Source organism: Saimiri boliviensis, chromosome 14 (genome assembly GCF_048565385.1).
Source record: "Saimiri boliviensis isolate mSaiBol1 chromosome 14, mSaiBol1.pri, whole genome shotgun sequence".
Classification (NCBI taxonomy): domain Eukaryota; kingdom Metazoa; phylum Chordata; class Mammalia; order Primates; family Cebidae; genus Saimiri; species Saimiri boliviensis.
Genome location: NC_133462.1, coordinates 71944806 through 71970755, shown reverse-complemented (window position 1 = coordinate 71970755; position 25950 = coordinate 71944806). Strand labels below are relative to the sequence as shown.

At 34.9% G+C, this 25950-nt stretch overlaps 1 protein-coding gene across 8 annotated transcripts in view; it reads right to left on the bottom strand.

Moving 5' to 3' along the window:
• Positions 1 to 25950, bottom strand: part of MARK1 (microtubule affinity regulating kinase 1) — a 132717-nt gene that overhangs the window by 73065 nt on the left and 33702 nt on the right. For all 8 annotated transcript variants that reach the window (XM_010340934.2, XM_010340931.3, XM_010340932.3 and 5 more), the window contains exons 2-3: positions 8480 to 8683; positions 6913 to 6966 (exon numbers count right to left, since the gene is read on the bottom strand). Coding sequence is in view for 6 of the 8 variants with exons in the window: in XM_010340931.3 (XP_010339233.1) it covers positions 6913 to 6966; positions 8480 to 8683 (258 nt within the window). In the remaining 2 variants the exon portion in view is untranslated. The remainder of the gene's footprint in view (positions 1 to 6912; positions 6967 to 8479; positions 8684 to 25950) is intronic.

Sequence of the window (25950 nt, the reverse complement as noted above, 5' to 3'; positions counted from 1 at the left end):
GTTCCTGCACAGCTTTGGGTATAAGTCAGTGCTCAGTAAAAGTAATTGTTGGAGATATGAAGTTAAATAATTTCAGAAAGAAGATATTAAAAGTAGACTAAATTTGAAAAGATGGCCAATCTCATTAGAAATCATGGAAATTAAAATTAAAACTAGATACAACTTCACACCCATAAAGGTTGGCAAATATTTTTAAATATGGTAATGTAAAGTGTTGGCAAGAATGCAGAGCAACAGTAAATCTCATACAATGTTGGCTTAAGTAGAAATTGGTACAACTACATCAGAGAACAATTTGACATTATCTAGTAAAGCTGAGCCTATGCATGCCCTTCAACCCAGCAGTTCTAATGGGAGAGAGACATCCCTCTATACATCTTCTCAAAAAGATATACACAATAACAGCCATTCATTATCTGTACAGTAAAAATAAATAGTTAGCAATAAAATCCACTAACAGGAAAATAAGTAGAGGTAGTACATTAAGAAGAAAATGGATAAGCCATGCATGGTATATTCATACAATGGGATCCAACAATAGCAGTAAAAAATAAATGAACGAGACGGAGCACAGGGGCTCACACCTGTAATCCCAGTACATTGGGAAGCCGAGGTGAGTGGATTACCTGAGGTCAGGAGTTCGAGATCAGCCTGGCCCACATGGTGAAACCCCATCTCTACAAAAGATGAAACATATTAGCTGGCGTGGTAGCGGGCGCCTGTAATTCTTGGGAGGCTGAGAACCACTTGAACCTGGGAGATGGAGGTTGCAGTGAGTCAAGCCTGTGCCACTGCACTCCAGTCTGGGCAACAAGAGTGAAACTCCATCTCAAAATAAGTAAGACTATATTGCTAACATGAATAAACCATAAGACAATGTTAAATGAAAAAATCAGGTTACAGAAAGACAGGAAATTTTAAAATAACTAATATACTGTATTTTAAGTACAAACAATCATATGTTAAAAAAAAAGTTTTTAAAAATTTGAATGGGAATAAGAAAGACCAAATTCAGAATAGCAGCTATCTCTAGGTAGGAGAAAAGACACGACTGGAACCAAGAAATACGGGGCTTCAATGTTTTATTACTTTAAAAAGATTAGAACAAAACATTTTTGTGCAAAAAATAAATATCATGAGAAAGAAACTTTTTTAAAATGGGAAAGACATTTTGAAGTTCCCATCCAAAAGTTAAAAATAGTTTATTATATCAACAAACTGCCAAGCTTAGAAAAACATGAAAATATAACTCTTAAAATAACTAAATAAGACTATGACTTTTAAAACAGCCAGATGGTTACTCTAAACTTCATAGGTGATTTAAAGACTCTTAGCCTCCTTCATTTCCCTCAAGAGAAAATTCTTCCACATTGACTTCAGTATATCTTAAGTAGCTTCTTGAGAATGTAGAAACGGATGCTTTGCAGCTATTAAAAACCAAGCAATTAGAAGAGAGGTTTTTGAGTTAGAGGCAGAATACAGGCATCAAAACAAAACATCAAAAACAAAAAGCATCAACAAACAAATCAACAAAATGACTACCAAAACCAAAACAAATAAAAAAAAAAGTGTTATTTATAAACAATCCTTTGTTATGAGTGCTTGATTTTATGGAGGTTAAGTGGATTTAACACTGTTAAGGGGAATAGAAAAGGATTCCCTGAAGAAGTGTCTCTAGGCTGAAATGGGAGGAATGAGTAAGGACTAATTAAGGGAAGAGGGGAGATAAGCCTCACCCAGAAGGTGGGAGAAAGTCGAAAGGGCCTGCTGACTGAAATAAAGAGCACAAATAGGAGCAGATGACAATCACTAAGGCTGCAGCAGTCCAGGATGAGGACTGTGAGGAGAAACTATGGGGAATTCATGGTCCATGAGGTGAAAAAGGAAGGTAGGACCTTTACACTATGTTAATGAATTTGATTTTTGGACTACAAACAATAAAATGCCATCTAAAAATTTAAACAAAGAGATAGCATATTCACAGACATATTTTACATCCTTGATGACTTTTAAACTCTATGTATTACTTTCTAAACTCTCTCTCTCTCTCTCTCTCTCTGTGTGTGTGTGTGTGTGTGTATGGGGGGTGTGTGTGTGTGTGTGTGTGTATGGTGTGTGTGTTTATGTATGTAAAGTGGATACAGTTAGGCTAGAAGATAAAGTGACTTTGTCTAAACTGGTCATGATGGAGAAAGATAAAAGCAGATGTTTTCAAAAGAGATATAAGAAATAGAATCAGCAAGACTAAAAAAAAAAATTCCCAAGTCACAATCATAGATTGACTAGAAAAATGAATAAGCATTAGGTAATGTTTTGGGTAATTCTCAAGACATTCAGAGTGATTACTGAATCTAACCTTAAAGAGATATGTCTCCCTGAAGATTATGTATGGCTATCAAATTCTAGGTTGTTGAGCCTATTACACTCAAAATGTGAAAGACTGGAAGTTCTAATTTGAGAGATACTAGCAAATAGATTTTTAATATACTCTTTGGATATGCTTGCTCTGGAAGGTATTTTTCATATCTGGATGCACATCAGTATGTTAAACATGCCCAATCATATGTCATTGAGTCCTTTCTCCGGTAATTAAATAGGGCTAATAAGGCTTAGAAAAGTCAGATTTCTGGTCAGTAAACTGCAGTTTGTTCTTCTCAACAAATCTGGTGATCACATCCTCAACATTTAAACTGTTGGCATTTTAGATAAATATTGATATTATTGGCATCACCTTTAAAAAACTTGTTTAAACAGCTTTTCCCTCAAAATCCTAGTATTTCAGTGTGAAAAGTATACTTCCCACCAATTCTTCATATGATTTTATGTTAAACTCTGTTTTCAGTATTTTGTCCAAAACCAAATCAAAATTAGAAATATGTTGCTGACCATGAATTTCATGGAGAATGAAACAGTGAGTAATTGGGTATTAGGCATAATTTTAATTTATTCACATGGCAGTATCATTCCTCGCAGAATTATCCCTACCTTTAACCCTCAAAAAAGCTCTAGAGGTATTTCATCATTACTGATTTAAAGATAACTTACGCAGTCTACATACCATTTCACAAAATAAGTATTCTCTTATCACTTAGGCTTTTGTTAGCCCATGTAAAAATTGGCCAAATTGTTCCTTAAATTGATCCACACACATGTGACAAGAACTGTATGAAAGAAGTACTCAGCAGATAAGTGATTCTGTTCAGCTATAAAGTGAAATAGGCTACATAGCATGTATAAGTGAGAGGAGCTGATATTTCAACATATATCCAACAGCGTCATTTGTTTAAGGATTATTTCCAAAGAACTTCTGCTCTCTCCTTGATAAAAATAGTTTTCAATAATTTTGTGATTAGTTTTACAAGTTTGGTTTTTGATAATTTGCTAAAACATATTGAATTCTGAATATTGCTCCCATGGTTCTGTTCTCCTCTGTACCTTTAGTTACCAAATTATTCAACATGACAAAGATTATTTTGCAGATGTTCTGGAGAGGTCTTTGGCCTTTATTGGAAAGCTCACAAAAGTTTAAATGGCTTAGACCACCATTTGACAACATTTTATATAACAGATAACACACCAGTCATGAGTGGTAAATTGATTATTCATTTAATAAAGTCTGTTTATCAGAATTCAATTATTAAAATTTTTTAACTTCTTCCTGTTTGTGTAAAATCACTGTCATAACAAGGGATTCACATTCCACATAACTTTAATGCAGCAGTCATCTTTTATCTAATGACATATTCAGAGTTGTATTAAGTCTTGTTTTTCTTTTCATTACAGATTTTACTACTTGGGAAATCAATTCTGAACCACTTAACGACTTTTGTGAATTTGGAACATAATGCAATACAGTAAAACAACAGAAAATGTAAATTAATAAACAATACACAGAAGATACAAAAATGTTAGCAGAGATAAACTGCACCCTGGTGACTGTAAGCTGAGACAGACTGACACAAACTTTGTCATCTTTCCATAAATTGATGTGTCTGAGTTTCAAAACTAGTGATATTTCTGAGAAAATGATAACCTTACAACATTTCAAATTTATGAACAATGAAAAATACTGTTTCATTGTTTTGCTTTTCCTTCAACATTAGGAGGCTGCTTAAAAGAACCCCAGGAGGCCAGGCACAGTGGCTCATGTCTGTAATCTCAGCACTTTGGGAGACCCAGGTGGGTGGATCAAAAGGTCAGGAAATCAAAATCATGCTGGCCAACATGGCGAAACCCCGTCTCTATTAAAAATTAAAAAAAAAAAAAAAATTAGCTGGGTGTAGTGACGTGTACCTGTGAGTCCCAACTACTCAGGAGGTTGAGGCAGAAGAATCGCTTGAACCCAGGGAGCGGAGGTTGCAGTGAGTCAAGATCGAGCCACTGCACCCAGCCTGGGTGACAGAGCAAGACTCCATCTCCAAAAAAAGAACCCCAGGAATTACTAGCATGGTTCATGGACCCTCTTCTAAAATTCATTATTATATGAGGTAGGACTCAGACTTTAAAGAGGAAGAACTAAAACTAGCATCTACCTTAAATAATTTATAATTTTTAACTATGAAAACTCATTAAATTGGATTCCATTAATTTAAAATATTTAACATAAATAATATGAGCATATTATGGGAACAACATTGAAGCCAAAGGTCCTTAACAATTCTAAAACCACTTTTAAGAAGTGTATTTTGGCAGTTTTAAGCACTTGGTGTATCAAGTTTAGATTCTTTTATCAATCACTGATGCTTGCAAAGCAAGGCTATAATTCCTATAAATACCTTATACACAGAAGGGGATAAAGGAGAGGGATCAGCTTAAATTCAGATCAAACCAAAACAAATTTAGCCAAACAATTCTAGAAGTGAGATTACAATGAATCCTTATTTCATATAAATGTATGGTAATTACCTGCCTTTTAATGAACATACCTAAGACATGTAGGCAAATTTTACTATTTTTTTCAATGGTAGGGAAAATGGATTGTTTTACATTCCATTACTTATTTTTTAGGTCTGAATGACTGGGAGATGCTACCAACTAAATGAGAAAGGTTGAATGCTGAATGTTCTAAACACATGATAATTAATAAAGCCTTGTTATTTTTTTTCCCAGAACTTTTAACAGAAAGCAAATCTATGACCATACATATAAATTATTTAAAAAACAATCACACACACACAGCTTACTGGCTACATTTAGTGAGTCACCTTTATTTTTATTTTCACAGGGTAAAGAAAACCAAATTTTATCATTTTTTATATGCCTATTTGGAAAAGCAATACTTTATCAACAAGATTAGTAGATTTTATGACAGAAATTACTTACATCAACAATTACATGTTTTAGTTATCCAGATAAATAAAGCAACATTCAGTTTCCTGTTCACATATTTCAGTAAGTACCACTTTGTTTACACAACCTTGGGGAAGACAGAGTAGGGGTCACATTACTGTGTATTCCAGCTAGCACAACAGGCCTGAGTAGTTCTAGATGCCACTTAAAATCACTCCATTTGCCAGAATAATCCATAGTAAATCCAGGAAAAGCGGAAAAGCTAGATGGGCCATGGACAGGGACACTGTGTACAATTACGCAGCCTGTGCATTTTAAATGGGTTCCTAGCACAGGGGCGGGCAAAGATATGTCCCATTGTGGTTCCAGCCCAGTAAAATACAGCATCTTTGCATAGTTAATTGGTTCAGGGAGGATGCCTTTTTGTCACTTACACAAATGCATCATGGTTACCAAAAAGATTGGTGCTAGAAGAAGAGACTTTCTCCCAGAAGAGATCCATAATACATTTCACATTCACAGAAAAAGAAGAATCCAGCAAAGCTTTCATGTTCTAACTGAGCAGAAATATCAGTATTATGAAAAGTTATACTGGTTGTCAAATTTTAAGAAGTCCAGTAAGTACAAAGGCAGATTGCAAAGAACAAATCTGGCACTGAGCCAAATGAGAAGTTTGGATATCACAAACCTAAATTTTTAATTTAATGCTACAATCATAGCAGGTGTAAACACAGCTTACTAACAATTTCTTATAAAATTCTTTCTGTTTTAGGAAGTCAAAGTCATTTGTGTCATATTTATATATGTGACAATGGTCCCATTCTAATAAAAGTTACAATGTATATTTTCTCTCACTCTATACAAATTTATCATATATGGCATAAGTGTTAAAACATTTGCTTCATTTTTAAAGTACTAAAATATTCATTTGAGAAAATTTTCCTGTTTGAATAATAATGAAGTAACATGAAACAGCGTTGGCTTGCTAAGGCAATCCCCATCCTAACTGCTTTCTTTTCTATGCTCTTTCATATTTTCATCCTTTAATGAAACATTCTTATTTTTTACTGTGAGCTATCTGAAAGACTAGTAGTTCTTGTGGAAGAAGGAAGACCAGCAAATGAAGCAATAAAAGGAAACATGACTATTAAGAACAATGTTAACTTATAACTAGATAATTAAGAAGCTTACCAGCAAGGACTCTGGGCTTTATCTGAAAACTCTGAAAAGTTTTAATGACTTAGGCCACCATTTTATATAACAGTTAAGAAATCAGATACTATCAGTAAAAGGATTATTCATTTAATAAAGTCTAATTTTCAGAGGTCAATCATGAATACTTGAAAATACTTCAAAATATTTGAATATTTCAAATGCCTACAAAGTTGTATTCTATTGAATAGAAGAGATAAATTCCTTTCATACGATACATGTATTTAAGTAGCAGACAGTTTTCAAGCAACTACTAAGTCATAAACATTACATTTTATATCATGTCTTTTCTTCATATATTGATGAAATGTAGGATTGTACCTAATAGAAAATTTAAGATGACTAATTTTACAGAACACCATATATTAATGATAAAGTCACATTCTAATTATTATTAAATTAATTAAATACCTTTTGTAGACTGGTAGGATTTAGCTGAGTTTTGTCTATTATTTTCACAGCAACCTAAAAAAAAGAATCATTAAACTCTATTTGAAAAATGCACATTTTAATGAATAAAACTTACAAAAAAAAAAACTTTTGTTTCATTCCTAACTAGATATAATTTAGCTCTTTTTGAGGGCTCACATAATTAGATAGTAACGTTTTGATAATCTGGCAGTCTTAGAATATACTCCATTGACCCAAGTCTTTAACCTTTTGATCCTGAGCCAATGAAATTAAAGCTTTGTTATTTCTTCTAAGTTTCCTCCTTTAGAGTAAAAATCATCCTGTATCTTAACCTTTTACTCATAATCTTGATAAGCAACAATTATAGGGGGAAGTGGCTTGTAAACTTACAGTAAGTTAAATATTATGTGAATAAAAACGAGTATGTTGTTAGAGAGATTGGATACCCAAGCTTACTTAAAGCAAACTGACAAAATGGACTTGAATATCAAGGCGCTGCCCAGTGTAGCCTGTCTCTAGCTCCTGGGGTCAGAACAGACAGAAAGAATCAAATTCAATGGGAAATGACAATGATACTATATAGAGAGCAAAGTGAAAACTTAATAAAAATATTTTCCTTGAGGTTTTTTTGTTTGGTGGTTGTTGTTTTTGAGGCAGGATCTCACTCTATTTCCAAGGCTGGAGTGCAGTGGTGCTATCACAGTTCACTGTGCAACCTTGACCTCCTGGGCTCAAGTGATCCTCCCACCTCAGCCTTCCAAATAGCTGGGACACCACCATACCCAGCTAATTTTTGTATTTTTTGTAGAGCTGGAGTTTTACCATGTTGCCCAGGCTGATCTTGAACTCCTGTCCTCAAGCAATTATGCTCACCTCAGCCTCCCAAACAGCTGGGACTGCAGGCATGAGCCACTGCATTAGGCCTGAGTAAGATTTTTTTAAATAATATCCTAATCAGATCTAGTAAACATTATGCAATACAAATGTTACACGTTTATTCAAAGAAAGTCTTTAACCCTAGCAGACAGGCATATATATACAATGCACGTATGCGCAAATATATAAATTCTTACTATATAAATACATGTAACTTAAAACACATGAGATTTTAGAACTATAATTATCTTATTACCTGAGAAAATTACCTGTATAGAAATACTTGTTCAATGCAGTCTCTAAACAGATACAAATTAGTAGGTGACTTTCTACATATTTATACCTAACTTATCTCAAGCATTAAGAACTTTTGTTCCTGGGGGTTTGGCAGCAATGGCAATCAGAAATGTTCATAGAAATCATATAATGAAAGTCAGCATCTGAGGAAAGCTCATCCACAGCACAACTGATTTCTAAGAGATGCTAATATGTAGGAATGATTCTTTTCTAAACACTAAAAGGTCAACTTTTATGCCATGATAAACCTCTACCTACTAATGTTCCATTCACATATACCCCAGTGTTTACCCTATTGAAACTGTCATTTACTCCCAAACATGAACTACAGGGAAGCTTTAACAAGACTCCAGAGAGGTCCAGGCAGATATTAAAAGGCACTGTGCAAACTTACCTCTCTACCAGTTAGAACGTGTCTTGCCAATTTCACTTTGGCAAAATTTCCCTTCCCTATTGTTTTTTGTAAACGGTAATTTCCAATGTGAGGCTGTTCATCTGTTGCTGACGTAATGGAGTTTCTACACCGGGGTATGTTCTGTCTGCTACTTGACTTGGTAGGCTGGATGTGTGGTTCAGTATATCCATCCACAGATGTATGCTAAGAAAAAGTTTACAAGATTTCACGGTTAATTAAATTATATTATAAAAGGACAAGTAAAAAGATTACAAATAATTATCATTACCAATTTATCTTCAATAAAAATATATTGCACTACATCCTTTTAAAGTTTGAGTGTTCTATTTATAATTTCTTCTGGACTTCAGCTCCCTCTACCAAGCAGACTATTATTGTTTAAAATGAAATATTCAGGCCAGGTGTGGTGGCTCACGCCTGTAATCCCAACACTTTGGGAGGCCAAGGCAGGCAGACCACTTTAGGTCAGGAGTTCGAGACCAGCCTGGCCAATATAGTAAAACCACGTCTCTACTAAAAACACAAAAATTAGCTGGTTGTCGTGGCACACGTCTGTGATCCCAGTTACTTGGGAAGCTGAGGCAGGACAATCGCTTGAACCTGTGAGGCAGAAGTTGCAGTAAACCAAGATCACATCGGTGTACTCCAGCCTGGGTGAGAGAGTGGGACTCCATCTCAAAAAAATAAAATATTCTACATGGTTTTAGTATATGCTTTTGATTTAAAATTATAAATAAATAGCCAGAAGCCTCACAAACCATTATTCCTACAAAGGTGTTATCTCTTTAGGTTGTGACGACAGCATAGTTCAGGGCTGCTTCATTTAAAAGGCAGATGTTTTTATTGCCAAGGCAACCTCATGAGTGTAAATCTCTTTCTCAAAACTAGCCCAGCCATTTGTCATGTTCTTGCTTCCATTTGCTGAGCATATAACTCAAAGAACTGACCAATCAGCAGCCTGCCTCAAGTATACCTCTAATTAATTCCTGCCTAACCCTCTCACCCAGCTTATTATGTCCAAGTGAAAGCTATCTATAGTCCTGCCAAGGTCCATAACCTATCCATTGCATCAGTGCTGTTCTTGAGGCAAAGATGCCACTTTGTCTCATGATCTCATACTAACCTACATAGAATTGCAGTGGATAGCTGATCCTGTTCACCTATGGACTCAGCACCTAAATTCCCAGGTGAAGCTGCCTTACCAGCTCTGTTTCACCAGCTGTGATTATTCCTGTTCTTGTCTAGTTTTGTCTGCATTTTGACATACATAAAATTTCTAGCAGTTTTTGTGAAAATGTCGAATCACACATGATAAACATAATATATTTCTCTAGCTTCTTAAAAAAAATTGTTGAAGAGGAGTAAAGCAAAATAACAAAGGAAAGGATACCTTTTGACTGGAAAATGACTAATTCAGAGTTATGTTGTCCCACCTATACAAGCAACAGCTTCCTAAAGAATTGTGATCTTTAAAGGCAATCCGTTAAAGAGGAATCCATTTACCAATCTCATGCAAAGCATGATTCAAAAGTCATTTTTTTTTATTTGTTACTACTTTTTAATGTTATGACAATTTTTAAAAACTCAGCTTAGGATTAAGGGTTTCTGCTGGGTCTTATCCACACCTGCAGCCTCTGGTCTCATTCTGAGTTACATGATGCTTTGGTGTATTCTCACTGCAACCTGTACTTCCACGTATCACAGCATGCTTTCCATTGTACTATCATTATACATTTACTTGTCTATCTCCCACCACCCTATTATAAACAATTTTAGAGCAGAGATGCTTTCTTTTCATCTTTATATATTCAGCACATTACAGTTTACCAGATACATAAAGCGATAGTTTTCACAGTGTTATCCTTGGAACAACACCATCAGAATTATCTGAGAACTTGTTCAAAATGCAAATTCTCTGGTCTTGTTCCAGACCTACTGAATATGAAACTCTGGGGGTAGGGTCCAGCAATCCATGTTTCAACAAGTTCTCCAGGTGATTCTGATGCATGCCAACATTTGAGAACTGCAATGAAAATGATGTAAGAAGGAGTAAAATATAAAGTTACTCACTGGCTCTTGGAGACTTTTCTATTATCTGGGTAGAAACAAGATATTTTAATTATAGCACTTAATTTTTAAGAGTTAACATTATATTTCCTACAACTAGTACTTCTTTACCTGAACTTGTTCTGCAGGGAATGCTGACTCCTCCAACCCTTAAGATGTATTTTTTTTTTTTTTTTTTTTTTTTTTTTTGAGACAGGGTCTTGCTCTGTCACCCAGGCTGGAGTGCAGCAGCAAGCTCACTTCAGCCTCTTGATTAGCTACGACTGCAAGCGTGCACTGCTGCCAATCCTTCCACCACAGCTTCGCAAAGCACTGAGATACAGGCATGAGCCACCGCATCCAGGCATTGATCTTTCAAGATTAAATATGACTACCTCCTCCACAAAGCTTTCTATGTCTTTTCACAGAGATGATTATTCCTCTTTTCTGTTACTACCTATATACCCAATATATACTTCAACTATTAGAACTCTCACACCATCTTCTAATTACTTATCCATGATCTGTGTTTACCACTGATTTACAGTTCCTAAAGCCCCATAACTTAATATAGTGTTAGGCACAAAGAAGGCATTTGATATATACTAACGAAACTGAAGGGATTTAGGGTCCTTATACTCCTAGTACCCTTATAAAATGACTTCTGAGGAAGGCATCCATGCTGTCCAGATTTTTGATGCATATAAAAGCTATGCATTAAAACACTTGAGTTGTAACTCAGCTCCTAATGCTGGTTGAAGGCTATATACTGATACAACACCACATTTTGACGGACTGTATTATTAACTCCAAATTTTCACACCCTTCGCCATGTAAGTTTTCCAGGACCCTATCACTGAGGGGGCATATTTTTCCATCCTTTGGGTTCAGTCACATTATTATTATTATTTTGGCCAATAGACTGAGTTAGAAATGATGGTATGCAAGTCCCAAGCTAGACTTCAAGGTCTTCTGTGTCTCCACTTACTCTCTGCCATCACTAGAAGTACTTGTCCAGAGTTGATACCAGAAGGATGATAAGAAATACATGGAGCAGAGTCACTCCCAGTTAAGCCAAGATTTAATCTACTGACCCTCAGCTGACTCCAACTCATGAGAAATAATGAGTGGTTCTTGGTTTAAGCCACTGAGGTTGGGATGATTTGTTACATAGCAATGTCAGTACATACGCAATGCTACCACTATTTTAAAATTAAAAGGTAAACATAAGATAAAAGATAGGGAAAAAACTTATGAACAATTAGAAGATTCTTATCAGACATATTTAAATTTTAGCAGCATCTGGAAAGAAAGATGAGGGAGGGAGAGAGGGAAGGATGGAAGGACGGAGGGAGAGAGGGAGAGAAAGGAGCAATATACGGTCAATTCCCTAAGGAGAAACCTTTGATTGTAAACTGTATGGGAGCAGAATCGTTATTTTACATCCCCATCACGAAGTATGGTGTAACATAGAGATTGGCAAAAGATTCTTGAGAAATAATACCCATGGGCCTATAGGCTGTAGTTGGTCAACCCTTGGTGTAACATGTCACATTTTGGGATACAGGTTTAAATTGTTTCTCAATGACTTTTTTTTTTAAGATCTCCTAGCTCTCAATATTAAACATGATCATTTATACACAATACATTCATATGTCTTAAACAGAAAATCAGAATATACAGCATATATTTTATATTATATATTCTGATTATAAGATGTCCACCAAAACAAATATTTTCAAAAAAGTGTATCTTTCCTTAGGATTGCTTCAGCATCACTTAGGAGACAACCTTTCCTTGGAAGGACTCTTTGAAGTACAGTTTGGGGTAGCTGTTCTCACTCTTTCCTGATCTACAGCTTAATTCTCAAATAGAAAATGTGGCAAGAATATGAATTCAGCTCATGCTAGAGTGAACAGTGAATTTAATTTAGAACTACCTCAACCCTAATGCTGTTAGATAGAAGAAATTATGTTAGCTCAATTATAGCATATCTATGAGTTTCAATTTCTACCTTTACCTGAAAACACAAGTTCAAATCCTGTCTTTCTTTCTTCAAGTTTTCCCCTTCATCCAGTAGACTTTGAATTCCTTCATTCTTTCTATAACAGTGGCAATGTGACCCTAAAGCTTGCCCTGAGTGTGCAGTGTAGTTAAAGTAATCAGAGATAATGATTTCATCAGTTCTTCAATGCTGCATCCCATGAAGCACCAGACTCAAATTCCTGAATAATAAGAGAATTTTCCCTGCCTTTAATACTGACTGAAATGATGTTCTTCTACTTACTGGCTATAAACTTGCTTGGTGACTGAATATTCAAATGCTCCTAAAAAGTCAGATCACATATTAGACCTGAAGGTAGGCTGCCACAACACTGCTCTCAGGACTTTGGAATATGCTACTTTTGTATACCACACCACCCTATGGCCAAGTGATATTAGCACCAATATAGGTGATCGCAATTTAGAAACAATAACCAAACTTTCATTTCTCAAAGTCATTTTATTAAAGGAGTAGGAAAGTTCTGCTTCCAACAAAGAATAAATAGCTTGTATCTAACTAAACCTATCAGCAGACAAAAATATAATCTGTAGACAAAATATTAAAAACAATTGTTTGAAGGCTCTCAAGAGCCACATAAAAGTAGGCAAAGTCTGAAGGGAAGCTGATCCTTGAATGAAGAAAAATTTCAGTGTAAAATTTCAGTGTTATAGTTTCTAGCTGGGGGCAAACTCTGGCCTACCTAGTGCCATATGACTTAAATTCAGGCAGATAAAAATCATTTTATCGGCTAAAGGAGTCTGAGGACAGGTTTGGGAGCTAACAAAATGGCTGGAACATAAGAGAGAAAACCTTGGGAAAAAAATGAAGTCATGGAGAAGAAAAATGAAATCTGTATATTTATTACAGGTGTTTTGCTAAGTCCCAAACTATGTATAAGCAAGAGAACCTCCAAGGAACATATTAAAACAAGATGGTTAGAAGTGTAAGTTAGTAAAGTAGATACTTGACCTGTTGCCCTCCACAAGGGAGGCTGAATTTGAAGTTTGAATTGAACCAAATTAACTGTCTGCTAAAGCAGAAATCAACACTTCAGAAAATAATTAAATTCAGAGTCTCTGCAGAGTATCAATAAATATGTCCAGTATGTAAGTAAAACTTACTAGACACATGAAGGAACAAATATGATTCATTGTCAAGAGAAACAACAGTCAACAGAAACAGACCCAAAGATGACCTAGAAGGCAAGAACTTCAAAGCAGGTATTATAAATACATTTTTTTAAATAGAGGAAAATATGGCTAGAAAGAATAAGTAGGGCTGTGTGTGGTGGCTCACGCCTGTAATCCCAGCACTTTGGGAGGCCAAGGCGGGTGGATCACAAGGTCGGGAGATCAAGACCATCCTGGCCAACATGATGAAACACCATCTCTACTACAATACAGAAAAAATTAGCCAGGTATAATGGTGTGTGCCTGTATACTCCCAGCTACTCAGGAGCCTGAGGCAGGGGAATCACTTGATCCTGGGCAGCAAAAATGCTGTGAGCCAAGACTGTGCCACTGCACTATAGCCTGGGTGACAGAGCAAGACTCAGTCTTAAAAAAAAAAAAAAAAAAAAAAAAAAAAAAGGAAGAACAAGTAGATGGGAAATGTTAGCAGAAAAATGAAAACCATAATAAAGAGAAAAATGGCTATTCTAGAAATAAATACGACAATATTTAAAAAGAAAAATTCATTAGATAGGATTACAGTAGACTGCAAAGAAGAAAGGGTCAATGAACTTGAAGACAGATTAATAAAATTTAGCCAATCTTCAGAAATGAGACACAGGAAGACTGAATAAAAATAAACAAAGCCTCCATGATCTGTGGTGGGTCAATATCACATAAACTGTTACATGTATAAATGGGGCCCAGAGAAAAAGTAAAAGAAAATAGGGTGAAGAAAAGGCACTTGAAGCAATAATGGCCATGCAATTCCTCCAAACTGTAAACTCTAAGAAGGATAAATACCAAAAAAAAAAAAAAGAAGAAAAAAACCTGGTGTAGGAAGATCACTGTCAAACTGCTGAAACCATGCATAGAGAAAAACAAAAACCTTAAAAGGAGGCAGGGACAAATGACACATTCACACACAGGAATAACAATGCAAATGGCAACTCACTTCACATTAATCAAAAACAAAAGTCAGATGGCAACATTTTTGAAGTGCTACAGAAAAGACAAAAGCAACCCAAAATTCATTATCCAGTAAAAACATTCCTCAAAAAAGGCAAAAAAAAAAAAAAAAGAGAGAGAGAGATTTTTAGATGAGGAAAAACTGAAAGAATTTGTTGCCAACAAACATACACTATTAAAAAATGCTAAAAAAAAGTGCCGGGCGCAGTGGCTCAAGCCTGTAATCCCAGCACTTTGGAAGGCCGAGGCGGGTGGATCACAAAGTCAAGAGATCAAGACCATCCTGGTCAACATAGTGAAACCCTGTCTCTACTAAAAATACAAAAAATTAGCTGGGCATGGTGGCGTGTGCCTGTAATTCCAGCTACTCAGGAGGCTGAGGCAGGAGAATTGCCTGAGCCCAGGAGGTGGAGGTTGCGGTGAGCCGAGATCACGCCATTGCACTCCAGCCTGGGTAACAAGAGCGAAACTCTGTCTCAAAAAAAAAAAAAAAAAGAAAGAAATTAACCATAGAGGGCAAAATGAATCTATACAAATGAATAAAAAGCTCTGGAAATAGAAAATATGTGGGTAAATAGAAAACAGTACACATTTTTCCATCTCTTCATTTCTTTAAAAGACATATGACTGTTTAAAGCAAAGCATAATACTGTATGTAGAACCTATAAGAAAAAGTAAGTATATATGACAACAAAAGCACAGAAGTCAGGGGAATTATAAGACCTTTTCATTTCATCTGAACTGATACAATATGAGCTCTATGTAGACTATAATCAGATATGGATAAATTTTGTATTCTCTACAGAAACTACTGAAAAAAGAAGCACCAGAAAAATGCAAAGGCATAGGTAAAAAGCCAAAAGAGAGATTAAAATGGAATACTAAATAACTCAGAAGTAGGCAAGAAAGAAGGAAGAGAGGCATGATACCAATAATAACAACAGCAAAAAACAGATGAGACAAAAAGAAAAACAAAATTATAGACTTTCAATCAAATGTATCAATAATTATATTTAATACAAATAGACTAAAAAATTCAATTCGAAGAAAAGATTATTGAATAAAATTTTAATAGAAAGATCCAATTATATACTGTTTCTAAGAAGTGGACTTTTAGCATGAAGACACAGATAGGTTGAAAGTAAAATGATGAAAAAAGATAAACTATGCAAAATACAAGCATACGAGAGCTGGAGAAGCTACAATAGATAAAATGAACTTTAACGCAAGGAGCAAAATAAAGAAAAAGGATATTTTATGACACAAGGAAACGAAAAAGACATTTTATAATGATACAAGGGCCAATTCATCAAAAAATATATACATCATCCTAAATATGTACGCACATAATAAACTTTGATATGCAAAAACTGACAGACAAAAGGTTAAAATAAAGACAAATCTTCAACCACAATCAGAGATTTCAACATTATTCTCTCAATAGCTGAAAGAACAACTATACATGAAAAAACAGTAAGGATACAGAAAATCCGAACAACACTATCAAGTTACGGAAGGTTACAGATTTCTTAAAGCACACAGTTCTTAAACTCTTAAGAACCTTTTTCTAGATCTCTTAAGCTCTTCCCATAGACATTTTAGTTCTCTTTATTGTCTTTTTATCAATGGATAACTTAAACAACAGCTACTTTGCCAGGTGCAGTGGCGTTTGCCCGTGGTCCCAGCTACTTGGGAGGCTGAGGCAGGAGGATCACTTGAGTCCAAGAGTTCTGGACTGTAGTACACTATGTTGATCATGTGTTTGCACTAAGTTCAGCATCAATATGGTAACCCCCCAGGAGTGGGGGATCACCAGGTTGCCTAACCAGGGGTGAACCAGGCGTGGTCAGAAACAGCAGGTAAAAACTCCCCTGCTGATGAATACTAGGACTGCACCTGTGAACAGCTACTGCATTCCTGGGCAACACAGTAAAACCTTGTCTCTAAAGAAATAAAAAATAAAAATAAAAAGAGCAGTTATATAGAAACATGGCTGAAGACATCATTAATTATAATTAATACCTACTTCATAAGGATCCAAGCAATGAATCCGCCTGAGTTTAGTTGTCAGAAATATTTCTCGGACCTGGTATGCTTCCTCTATTGTATTATTACACAATAATGCCTCCCTCTTTCCCCTGTTTGGCATTTCAAGGTGAATTTTCATTTTAAATAGTACAGTGGTGGATGCTGTCAGTGACAGTGCCTTTATGAGTGACAAAAATGTTTTAACAGCTGGAAAATAATGCTTATGAAGCACAGAAGACCTGTGATTCTCCTCCTCTATGTTCCTACTGCACTTGAAATATTCTTTTACATAATACTTAAAAACCTTACAATGAAACTACCTTATTTTTTTAAAACCATGTTCTACGAAACTGTGACCTTGTAAGTTGTCAAGCACTACATCTTTTACATTCATTATCATTCAATATAGTGACTAGTAAATGAATGCACCCACTGAATTATGTTACCTTCTACTTAAGTATTCCACTTAAATTCTTCTGTAAACTGGCCATTAATTATTTTATCTGTTTCTTTAAAATAAAAAAAACAAAAAGTCCTCAACAAAATGTAACTTAATTACAAACAAAAAAAATATCTATTTTCTTTGATGTATCAGAGCTTATTTCAATGTGATGTCAATAAATTTGTTAAGATAGTCAGTCACATATCTATTTCCAAAAACATAAAACACAAAAATACGAGGTCTAACAATGAAAAAAGAAAAGCTATTGAAATAAATTGCCACTAAAACCTTCAGACAGCTACCATGCTATGCACTGCATAAATCCAAAGGGAGAAGTTATACAGTATGGTGTTCCTGCCTGCCCTTACTGAGCAAGTGCATAATTTTCCAAATGTTCATTTACAAATAGTCTTTTTCCTAGTTTGTTTTTAGGTACCAGAAATGGGTTTGATTCTAAAACCTAAACAGTATGATACTAATAAAGAAAAGTGAACAATACAATTTATTAATAGAGATGCAAGGAACATAAATGAAATATTAGCTGATATCACCCAATAACATTAAACAATCATCACTTCAATCGATTAGGTGTATGATCAGAAGGCAAAGTTAACTGTATACAAGAAAAATACTACAATTTACTGCTTCAATTTGAAAAACACAAGAGTAGCACTGAGATAAACCATAAAAACAGAAACAATAATATTCCATCAAACACCCTCATTCAACAAAGTAGTAGTAATAGATACATCAGGAAACCTCTTAAGAATATATATACACATATATGGAAAATATTTATTTGTATTATCTTTCTACAGCTAGCATAAATATAAACCTAGCAAATCCAAGAAAATCAATAAAATATCTTTCGGAGGTTCAAAAAGTTGTAACAGACAGGAAACATCCTTAACAATCAATTACATTCTGAGAAAAATCACTGAGTTAACTTTTCACTCATCCTTTCATATTCAGCTTAGACATCACTTCCAGGAAACACCATACACCATATTGGAGTTTCCACTCTTTCTTCAGCTAAGCCAGGTTCAGTGTCACTTTTGGTCTTTCTATTGTTATTTCTAGCACTGTGCTGTTCCAAATTTTCAAATTAATTTTTATGAAATGATATATTATTCACCATCATTTCTTACATCCTTCCATTTCCCTTTCTTAGATTTACTTTTTCTAGTTTGTGGAATTTTTTTCAGGTAGGTGTATAGGTGATATATTTTCTAAATCTTTACAGCTACTAATTTTTCTTATTTCACCTTCACATATAAATAGTAATTCCATTAGATACAGAACAGGTACAAAGGAACATTTTCCCACATACTTCTGGACTTATTCCAGAAGGCTGAAGTTTTTAGAAACATTACTTACTAAAACATCACAAATTGTGACTGCTGAAAGAAGCAATGCTACAGAAGTTCCAGATGAAAAAACTTTTCACAAAAGTTTTGTCTAAAGAATAGACCTAAATGCAAAGGAGAATATGTGATATGTCAGTGTCAAAGTTAACATTTCATATCAATGAAGAAGTAATAAATTATTCAACAAATGGTATTGGAACACCTAGAAAAAAACAAAGCTGAATCTCTAGGAGATATCACTCTTCACTCCAAAACAGATTCACATTTATTAAGGATATAAATGTAAAAACAGAAAAACACAAAGATGAAACCACAAAAGTACTAGAAGAAAGAATCAACGGTCCAGCAAATGTTTTTAGTCTCAACATGGGAAATGCCTAAGTGTAACATCAAATAAAAGTCATTTTAAAAGTTTAATAAATGTGACATCACAAATTTAAAAGACACTAGTTTATTTTTTCTAACTTTCCTTCTATCAAAGTAAAGAGACAGGTAATAAATTGAGACCCTCACTAATAACTCCTAACTAGGAAGGATGATGACAGGGTGCATAGAAGACACCTGGAGAAATGGCAAACAAGCTACTCAGACCGTAAAAGAAGGACCATATTTTTAGGCAAAAACTCAAATATCATTTAGTAGTCTCATTAATAGTAATATTATTAAGACTATCTCTTTTATCTGTATATATACATATAAAGGCAAAGCAAATAATTATATGTTAAAATCATAAAAATTTTCAGCACGAAATCAAAGTAAAAATCCTGTAATATTAAATTTGTAGAAATATCAGTGTGAACTCATGACTTACGGTTTTTTAACAAAATGTCTATTTCCTGAATGTAGATGACAGAGGTCTCAAAACACAGACAATGCAGTAAAAATGGCACCCTCTTTAGAGAAATGGCTGAGTCTAGGTCTGGGGGCAGAGATTTATAAGATGAACCTGGGACACTTTGTGCCAGAAGCAAGAACACTGGCAATTATTAATGAAGTTACGTCAAAAAGACACAGAAACCAGCCTGAAGGGGGTCCCAGTGCCACCCTGCTAGCTATTAGATAGCAGAACTGGGATTGAAATGCAGGGAGTGTGGCTCTAGAATTCATAGGTAGTCTGCTATTGTAGACTACCTCCCAAACAAGAGAAATTAAATTAAAAGGGGGAAAGGAGATGAAAACTAAAGACTAGAATAGAGGAAAAATATCTTCTTGACTTACAAGCATCTTTTGAAACGGTTGATCCCTCCCTTATCTTTTAATACTCTTCCTTACTTGACTGTTACGGCTTCCCTGCCTGACCACATATACTTTTAGGCAAAAAATTCTTAAACATCATTCAATAGTCTTATTAATAGTGATATTATTAAGACTATATTTTATATCTCTCTCTATATATACAATGCAAATAAGCAATAATATGTTAAAATTATAAAATCTGTCAGGTCTTGTGTTTATTTCCCTTTTCTTCAACTTCCTAATACTGAAAATCCCCAGGAATTCAGATCATGGTAATTCTTGTCTCCTCTGCCCATGTTACCTTACTCCCTTGGTACTGCTATGATCCCATCCAGTCTCATAGTTTTAAAAACCACATTTATGGAGAAAACTTCAAAAGTTCTCTCTCTCCTGAATTCCAGACTGTTATATCCAGCTGCCACTTTAGTATCTCTACTTGTATATCTGTCCATATCTCAATCTTAGCATGTCCCAACTTGATCTCCACCCCTACACCCTGCAAAACTTGCTCCATCACAGCCTTCTCTATTTCATCTGAAGGCAAATCTATCCTTCCAGGTGTTCAGACTAAAAATTGAGGTTATCTTTAAGTTAGATCCTTCTAACCCTCCCTCCCTCTTTCTCTCATCCCACACTCAACCTGTCAGGAAATCCTATTGGTTTTACTTAAAAATATATCCAGAATATGGCCACTCTCACCAATCCTACTGTTAGCACCCTTGGCTGAGTTACCTGAATTACTGCATTAGCCTCCTAACAGGTTATCTTGCTTCTAACCTTGCCCCTTACCATTTCCCTCTCCCCAGCCTATTCTTCACACAGCAAACAGAGTATTTCTTTTTAAAACATATATGATCACACTCTTCATTAAAAATCTTGCAACAGATACCCATTTTACTCAGCGTAAAACCAAAGCCCTTATATGGCCAATAAGGTAAGACTAACAAAGTCTGACCCCTATTACCTCTCTGCCCTCCTTTGGTACTATGCCCCTTCTCACTCACCTTGCTCCAGCCAAATAGCCATTCTTCAGGTCATTTGCTCTAGCTTTTCCCTGTGCCTGGAACATTCTTCTTTCAGATATCAGTTTGTCCAATTCCTTCAGGTCCCTATCTTTGCTTAAATCTCATCTTTGCAGTAGGCTTACTTTGACCTATTTGATACCACACATCTCCTTTGCCTTACTGATTGATTGTTTATTAGTATTTTCTCCCTTTACTCACCCTTATAAGAACAAAGATATTTATCACGTTCACTTTTATATCCCAAGTGCCTGAGAAAGTACAAATGTCAAGAAGCATTAAAAAGGTTCAAATACAATAATTTAACAAAACTAAAAATATCTATTATATTACTGAGCATAAGTAGGTTGCATAACCTATTCAAAAGAAAAAGACTTTTGATACCAAGAGAGGGATGTACCTAAATTCTACTAATGCTGCCCATGAGTGACACATCTAAAACAACTGAAGTTAAAAAAGCTAAAAGTAAAACACAGCAGGCAAATACAAATGGATAGAAAGCAGGGGCCATGTGGTAATTTAAAGGATAAGCTTTAAAGCTAGGCAGACTTAGTATCAAAGAGTGCCTATACCACAAAGTAATGTAACCTTTGGGAAGTTACCTCTCTGAGCCTCAGTTTACTCTTCTATAAAATGTTATTACCTAAAAGTCAAGGATTTTTAAATTAGAATTATACAAAAGAGAGCATTTAACACAGTGCTCAGCACATGCTCAATATGAGAATCTACTGTGATTACTGTCCTTGTTGTAATTCAAAATGGAACAAATGCCTTTTAGTATTTCTGATATCAGAAAAATAGTCCTAATCTGAGTTGTTTTAAAATAAAGAGAAAGTTCAGAGTAGCAATTCTAGCTTTTGGATATCTATTCAGGAATCTAAAGAGGCGTGAATAGCCTTTAATGTGAAAAGGCTTACCACATAACTGGTAGCTCTCCTGTGTTTTTCCATCCCTCTTAGGTAAAACACAAGTACTTATTCTGTCCCAACAGAAGCTTCTTTAGTATTTACTCTATGAACTAGCAATTCCACTTCTAAGAATTTAGCCTACAAATAAATTCCCACACAAGTGAATGTGAAATGACTCAGGTGCAGGTCAGACATTCACTGCAATAAAATATTTGTAATAAAAAAGGTCGGAAACAACCTAAATAGCCATCAGTAGCAAACATGGTTAAATATGTCCATTTAGTGGAGTATTAAGCAATTTTTAGAAATAAAATCTTTATATAGTGACATGCAATCATGTCTAAGACATACTATTAATTTTTTTTTAAATCAAAGGAATAAAAACTGTCATATGCTGCCATTTGTGTAAGGGCAGACATGTGTATTTGCTTGTATACACATAAAATATATCTGGACACAAACTCAAGATACTAAGGACTGGGTAGGGAAGAGAACTTCGCTAGCATACCCTTTTGAACTTTTAAAATATTTATTGATTTGAATATATTACCTATCAACAAAAATATTTAAACAAAAGACTATTAAGTATTTTCTAACTAGTTACTTAGCAGATGTTACCAGTTTCTCAAGCTTACAATGAGGATTAAATAAAATAATGTCTAAAAAAGCATTCAACACAGAAGACGCTGTCAGTGTTGAGTAAATAATGGCTGCTATTTAGTTACTAAATAGATAGAAATTACTTAACTACTTTCTAAGCAAATTAGTAGATTATGCCTGAATTTGTTCACCAAATGCTAACTGTCTACTGTGTACTGACATTTTTCTCTTCAATTTCACAATTTGTTAAGTTAATACTGCTGTCATTAGGGAACTAAATGCCCACACAAATTACATTTACTGATCCTGGCAAGCAGAGTATATTTACATCCACTCACATCACCACCTTTTAGAAATGAGCAAATAAACAAAACAAAAACCCTAGCAATGGTTTGCTCTCAGTAAACTGCTTGATCAGTAATAGCTTCAAGTACAAACGTTTTTTGGTCTGCAGATGGAGATCCAAACAAGATCTAACTTCTAGCAGTTAGAAGTACGGTGAAATGGTATGACTTGATATTATTCTTCATTAATAGATCATTATCATTCAAGCATAGGTTTATGTCTTAAATGGTGTTCTTTCATCTAGCTGCTTCTCTCCCATTTTGTCCTAGCTTCTACTATGAGAAGAATACATTGGCAACTACTTGTAATCCCTGAAAACAGGAGTAATGTTACTACCAGTCCAATAATAGTAATAGCAGCCATCATTTATTCAACACTGACAATGCCTTCCGAGTTGAATGCTTTTTTAGACATTATATTATTTAATCCTCATTGTAAGCTTGAGAAACTGATAATATTACCCAATTTAAAGATAAGACATCAGAATCTTGGCAAGCAAAACAAATTGCCAGTGGTCACACAACTAGTAAATGTCAGTTCCAAAGGTAAAATCTAGATCCATCTTACTCTAAGGCTTATGCTTTTCACTAGAGCTACCTCCCCAAACCTTCCTCCTATCCCAACATTAACAGTCTCTGAAGATACCAAAGGATTCCTTTTGGGGCTGAATGTTTACAGAATGCTATCAACTTTCATCCACATGGTTAACTTTTGGAAGGCAGGCTCTGACCCTTGTGCTAGAGGCTTATGATTATCCAGCCTTACCAATAACTAAAAACAGTAAGTGAGAGAAAAACATAAAAAAATCTGATGAGCGTTCTTACAGACACTGACAATTGGTCAGTGAGAGATCCCATTGGTATCTCTCAATGGCTAATATGACAAGGCCAGTGTCCTGTCGCACAGAGTCTTTAGCCCAAGCTTTGGGGCTAGGGAAGCCTTTGTTTCCTCCCCACTCCCAGTTACACTTTGTTGCCCTAATCCTCGACCCCCGCTCTTCATAGGTAATCCAAGACCAGGGGCTTGCCACGTAGCCAACCCTCACAGAACACTGCATGTACAAGTATACACTCACATTTCAGCATTTCCTTCTGTTCCTCCAAAACAATGAGGACAACTTCAACAAATCGAGATTATGGGGCCACATTACAAAAGCAAGAGTCAAGGTGGTATTCTCTGCATATTACCATAGGGATAGAGCTCCCAGAAGGACCTCAATATTGTGGCATAATCTGAAATAGGTTGTTAGCTGATTAAAGACATCCACAGGCTCTAAAAGTAATGGTCACAGCTCAGAAAACTGATCATTTACATAGAGCTTAAATGCTCAGTGAGAAACAAATGGGAAAATATTTGATGGATATGATTAAAATATAGTTATTTTCCCCTAAAGTTCTGCTCATTTTTCACACCTACTGTTCTATTCTTAATGAAAGAGTTATTGCAAACAATACCTTACAGAAATATAAAGGCAAAATTATACACATCTGGGATTTAAATGCTTTTGCATAATATAGTGTTGCAGAGTTTTAAATTATAACTGAGCAAGTTACTTTTCTGAAGAAAAACAGAATGAGGAGAAAGGAGAAAATATAATCTAAAGAAGAAAATGAGAATAAAGAAAATTATATTGGAGATTTCTTCTTTTGTATTTGAATAAACAGCCTTAAAGAAGAAATAAGATAGTGTCACTTCAGGATTAAGATGAAGCTCCCATACTTCAACACCACATTGTCTAGTTGAATTGAACAAACACTAATTGAGAACCTATAGTTGCTGAAGGAATAAACATGATTATAAGAAATGGTACAAAATATTAAAGGTTAGTAGAATTAAAAACTAACGCAGTTTCCATATGATATGGTACTTTATAAGAAAGGCACACACAGGATGCTACGTTTCTGCCAGCTAGAATTGTTTCCCAATATTAAACAGCAATTCTCAGGCCACCTGATCAGTAGATCTTCTTTTATTTACCTTGTACCATCTGAGCCCTAATTAGACAGTATATATAGAAAACAATTTGCATATACATCTGATTTTTATCTTCTTAACAATTATCACTATAATTAAATAATTGTCTCCAAAGGGCAGAAAAAGTGCTCACTCATTTGTCTCATACCAAGCAAAACACCTTATACCAGATACTCGGCCCACAACAGGTTTTTATGTATGGAACAAATGATTAAACATCCAACTACATAGAGACCTACGACTGGGCTTCCCCAGTGCAATACTTCATATTCATTACATATCACACAACCTTTAGTTAATGAATACCATTTCAATCCAAACCACAAAAAGAAGTTACAGACTAAAAACACATAAAACAAAAAATCCTCAATTATTTGTATTAAATGAAGAGCACAGAGAACACAGAGAAATTAAATCTGCAATCTATTTAAAGGCCATTTAATGCAATGGTTTCTACTTTGTCTCTCACTAAACTAATGTTTTTAATAAATAAGCATGTAATCCATTTTAACTTGGCAACTCTTCTCTTTTCCACTGCTATCCTCTAATGGAAGCACTGATTTACAATGAAATAACCGAAAGGAAGACAGCACAATAAAGAAGGAAGGCTCTCTCTATATAAACTGGATTATCAGCTTTTTAAAGCAAAAAAACTGGGGGTCCAAATTAAAAATGTTGCCATTAAAATATGTTTTGATTATTTATTCATTCCTACAGATTTCAGCGCAGTGATTGAAAGAAATGAATGGGTCTGCAATCAGGCCACCTGGTTTGAATCCAGGCACTGCAACTTGGCAGCTGTGTGACCTTGGGCACGTTTTTTAATTTGGGTATTCCTAGGTTACCACAAGTAGGAAAATGAATGATAATAATATCTTCAAAGGGCTATGCTCAGTTTTCACCCCACTACACAGATGGCTCTTCTCTGATCACTGTTTCTAAAAATGCCTCCCACCAGTTTCTTTCCATTCTTTAACTTTCCTTTATTTTCTTCACGTATTACTACTATCTAAAATGATGCAGACAGTTATGATTTACTTATTTTCATCTGACTTGTAAGAATAAGAATCTTGTCTGTCTTACTTCTATAGACCTGATTCCTAGGAACAATGCCCGATACACACAAGTAGGAACTTAGTAATTGCTAAGTAAATGGAATGAATAACATACAATACAGTAAGAGGTATACTAAGCATTCAATAAATGTTAGCCATTATTTTTCAGGTAATTAGTATTTTTTTGGCTTTTCTTTTACCTCCTAAGAAAAATTATTAATAATTTCCTCATTGTCTTTGCAGGT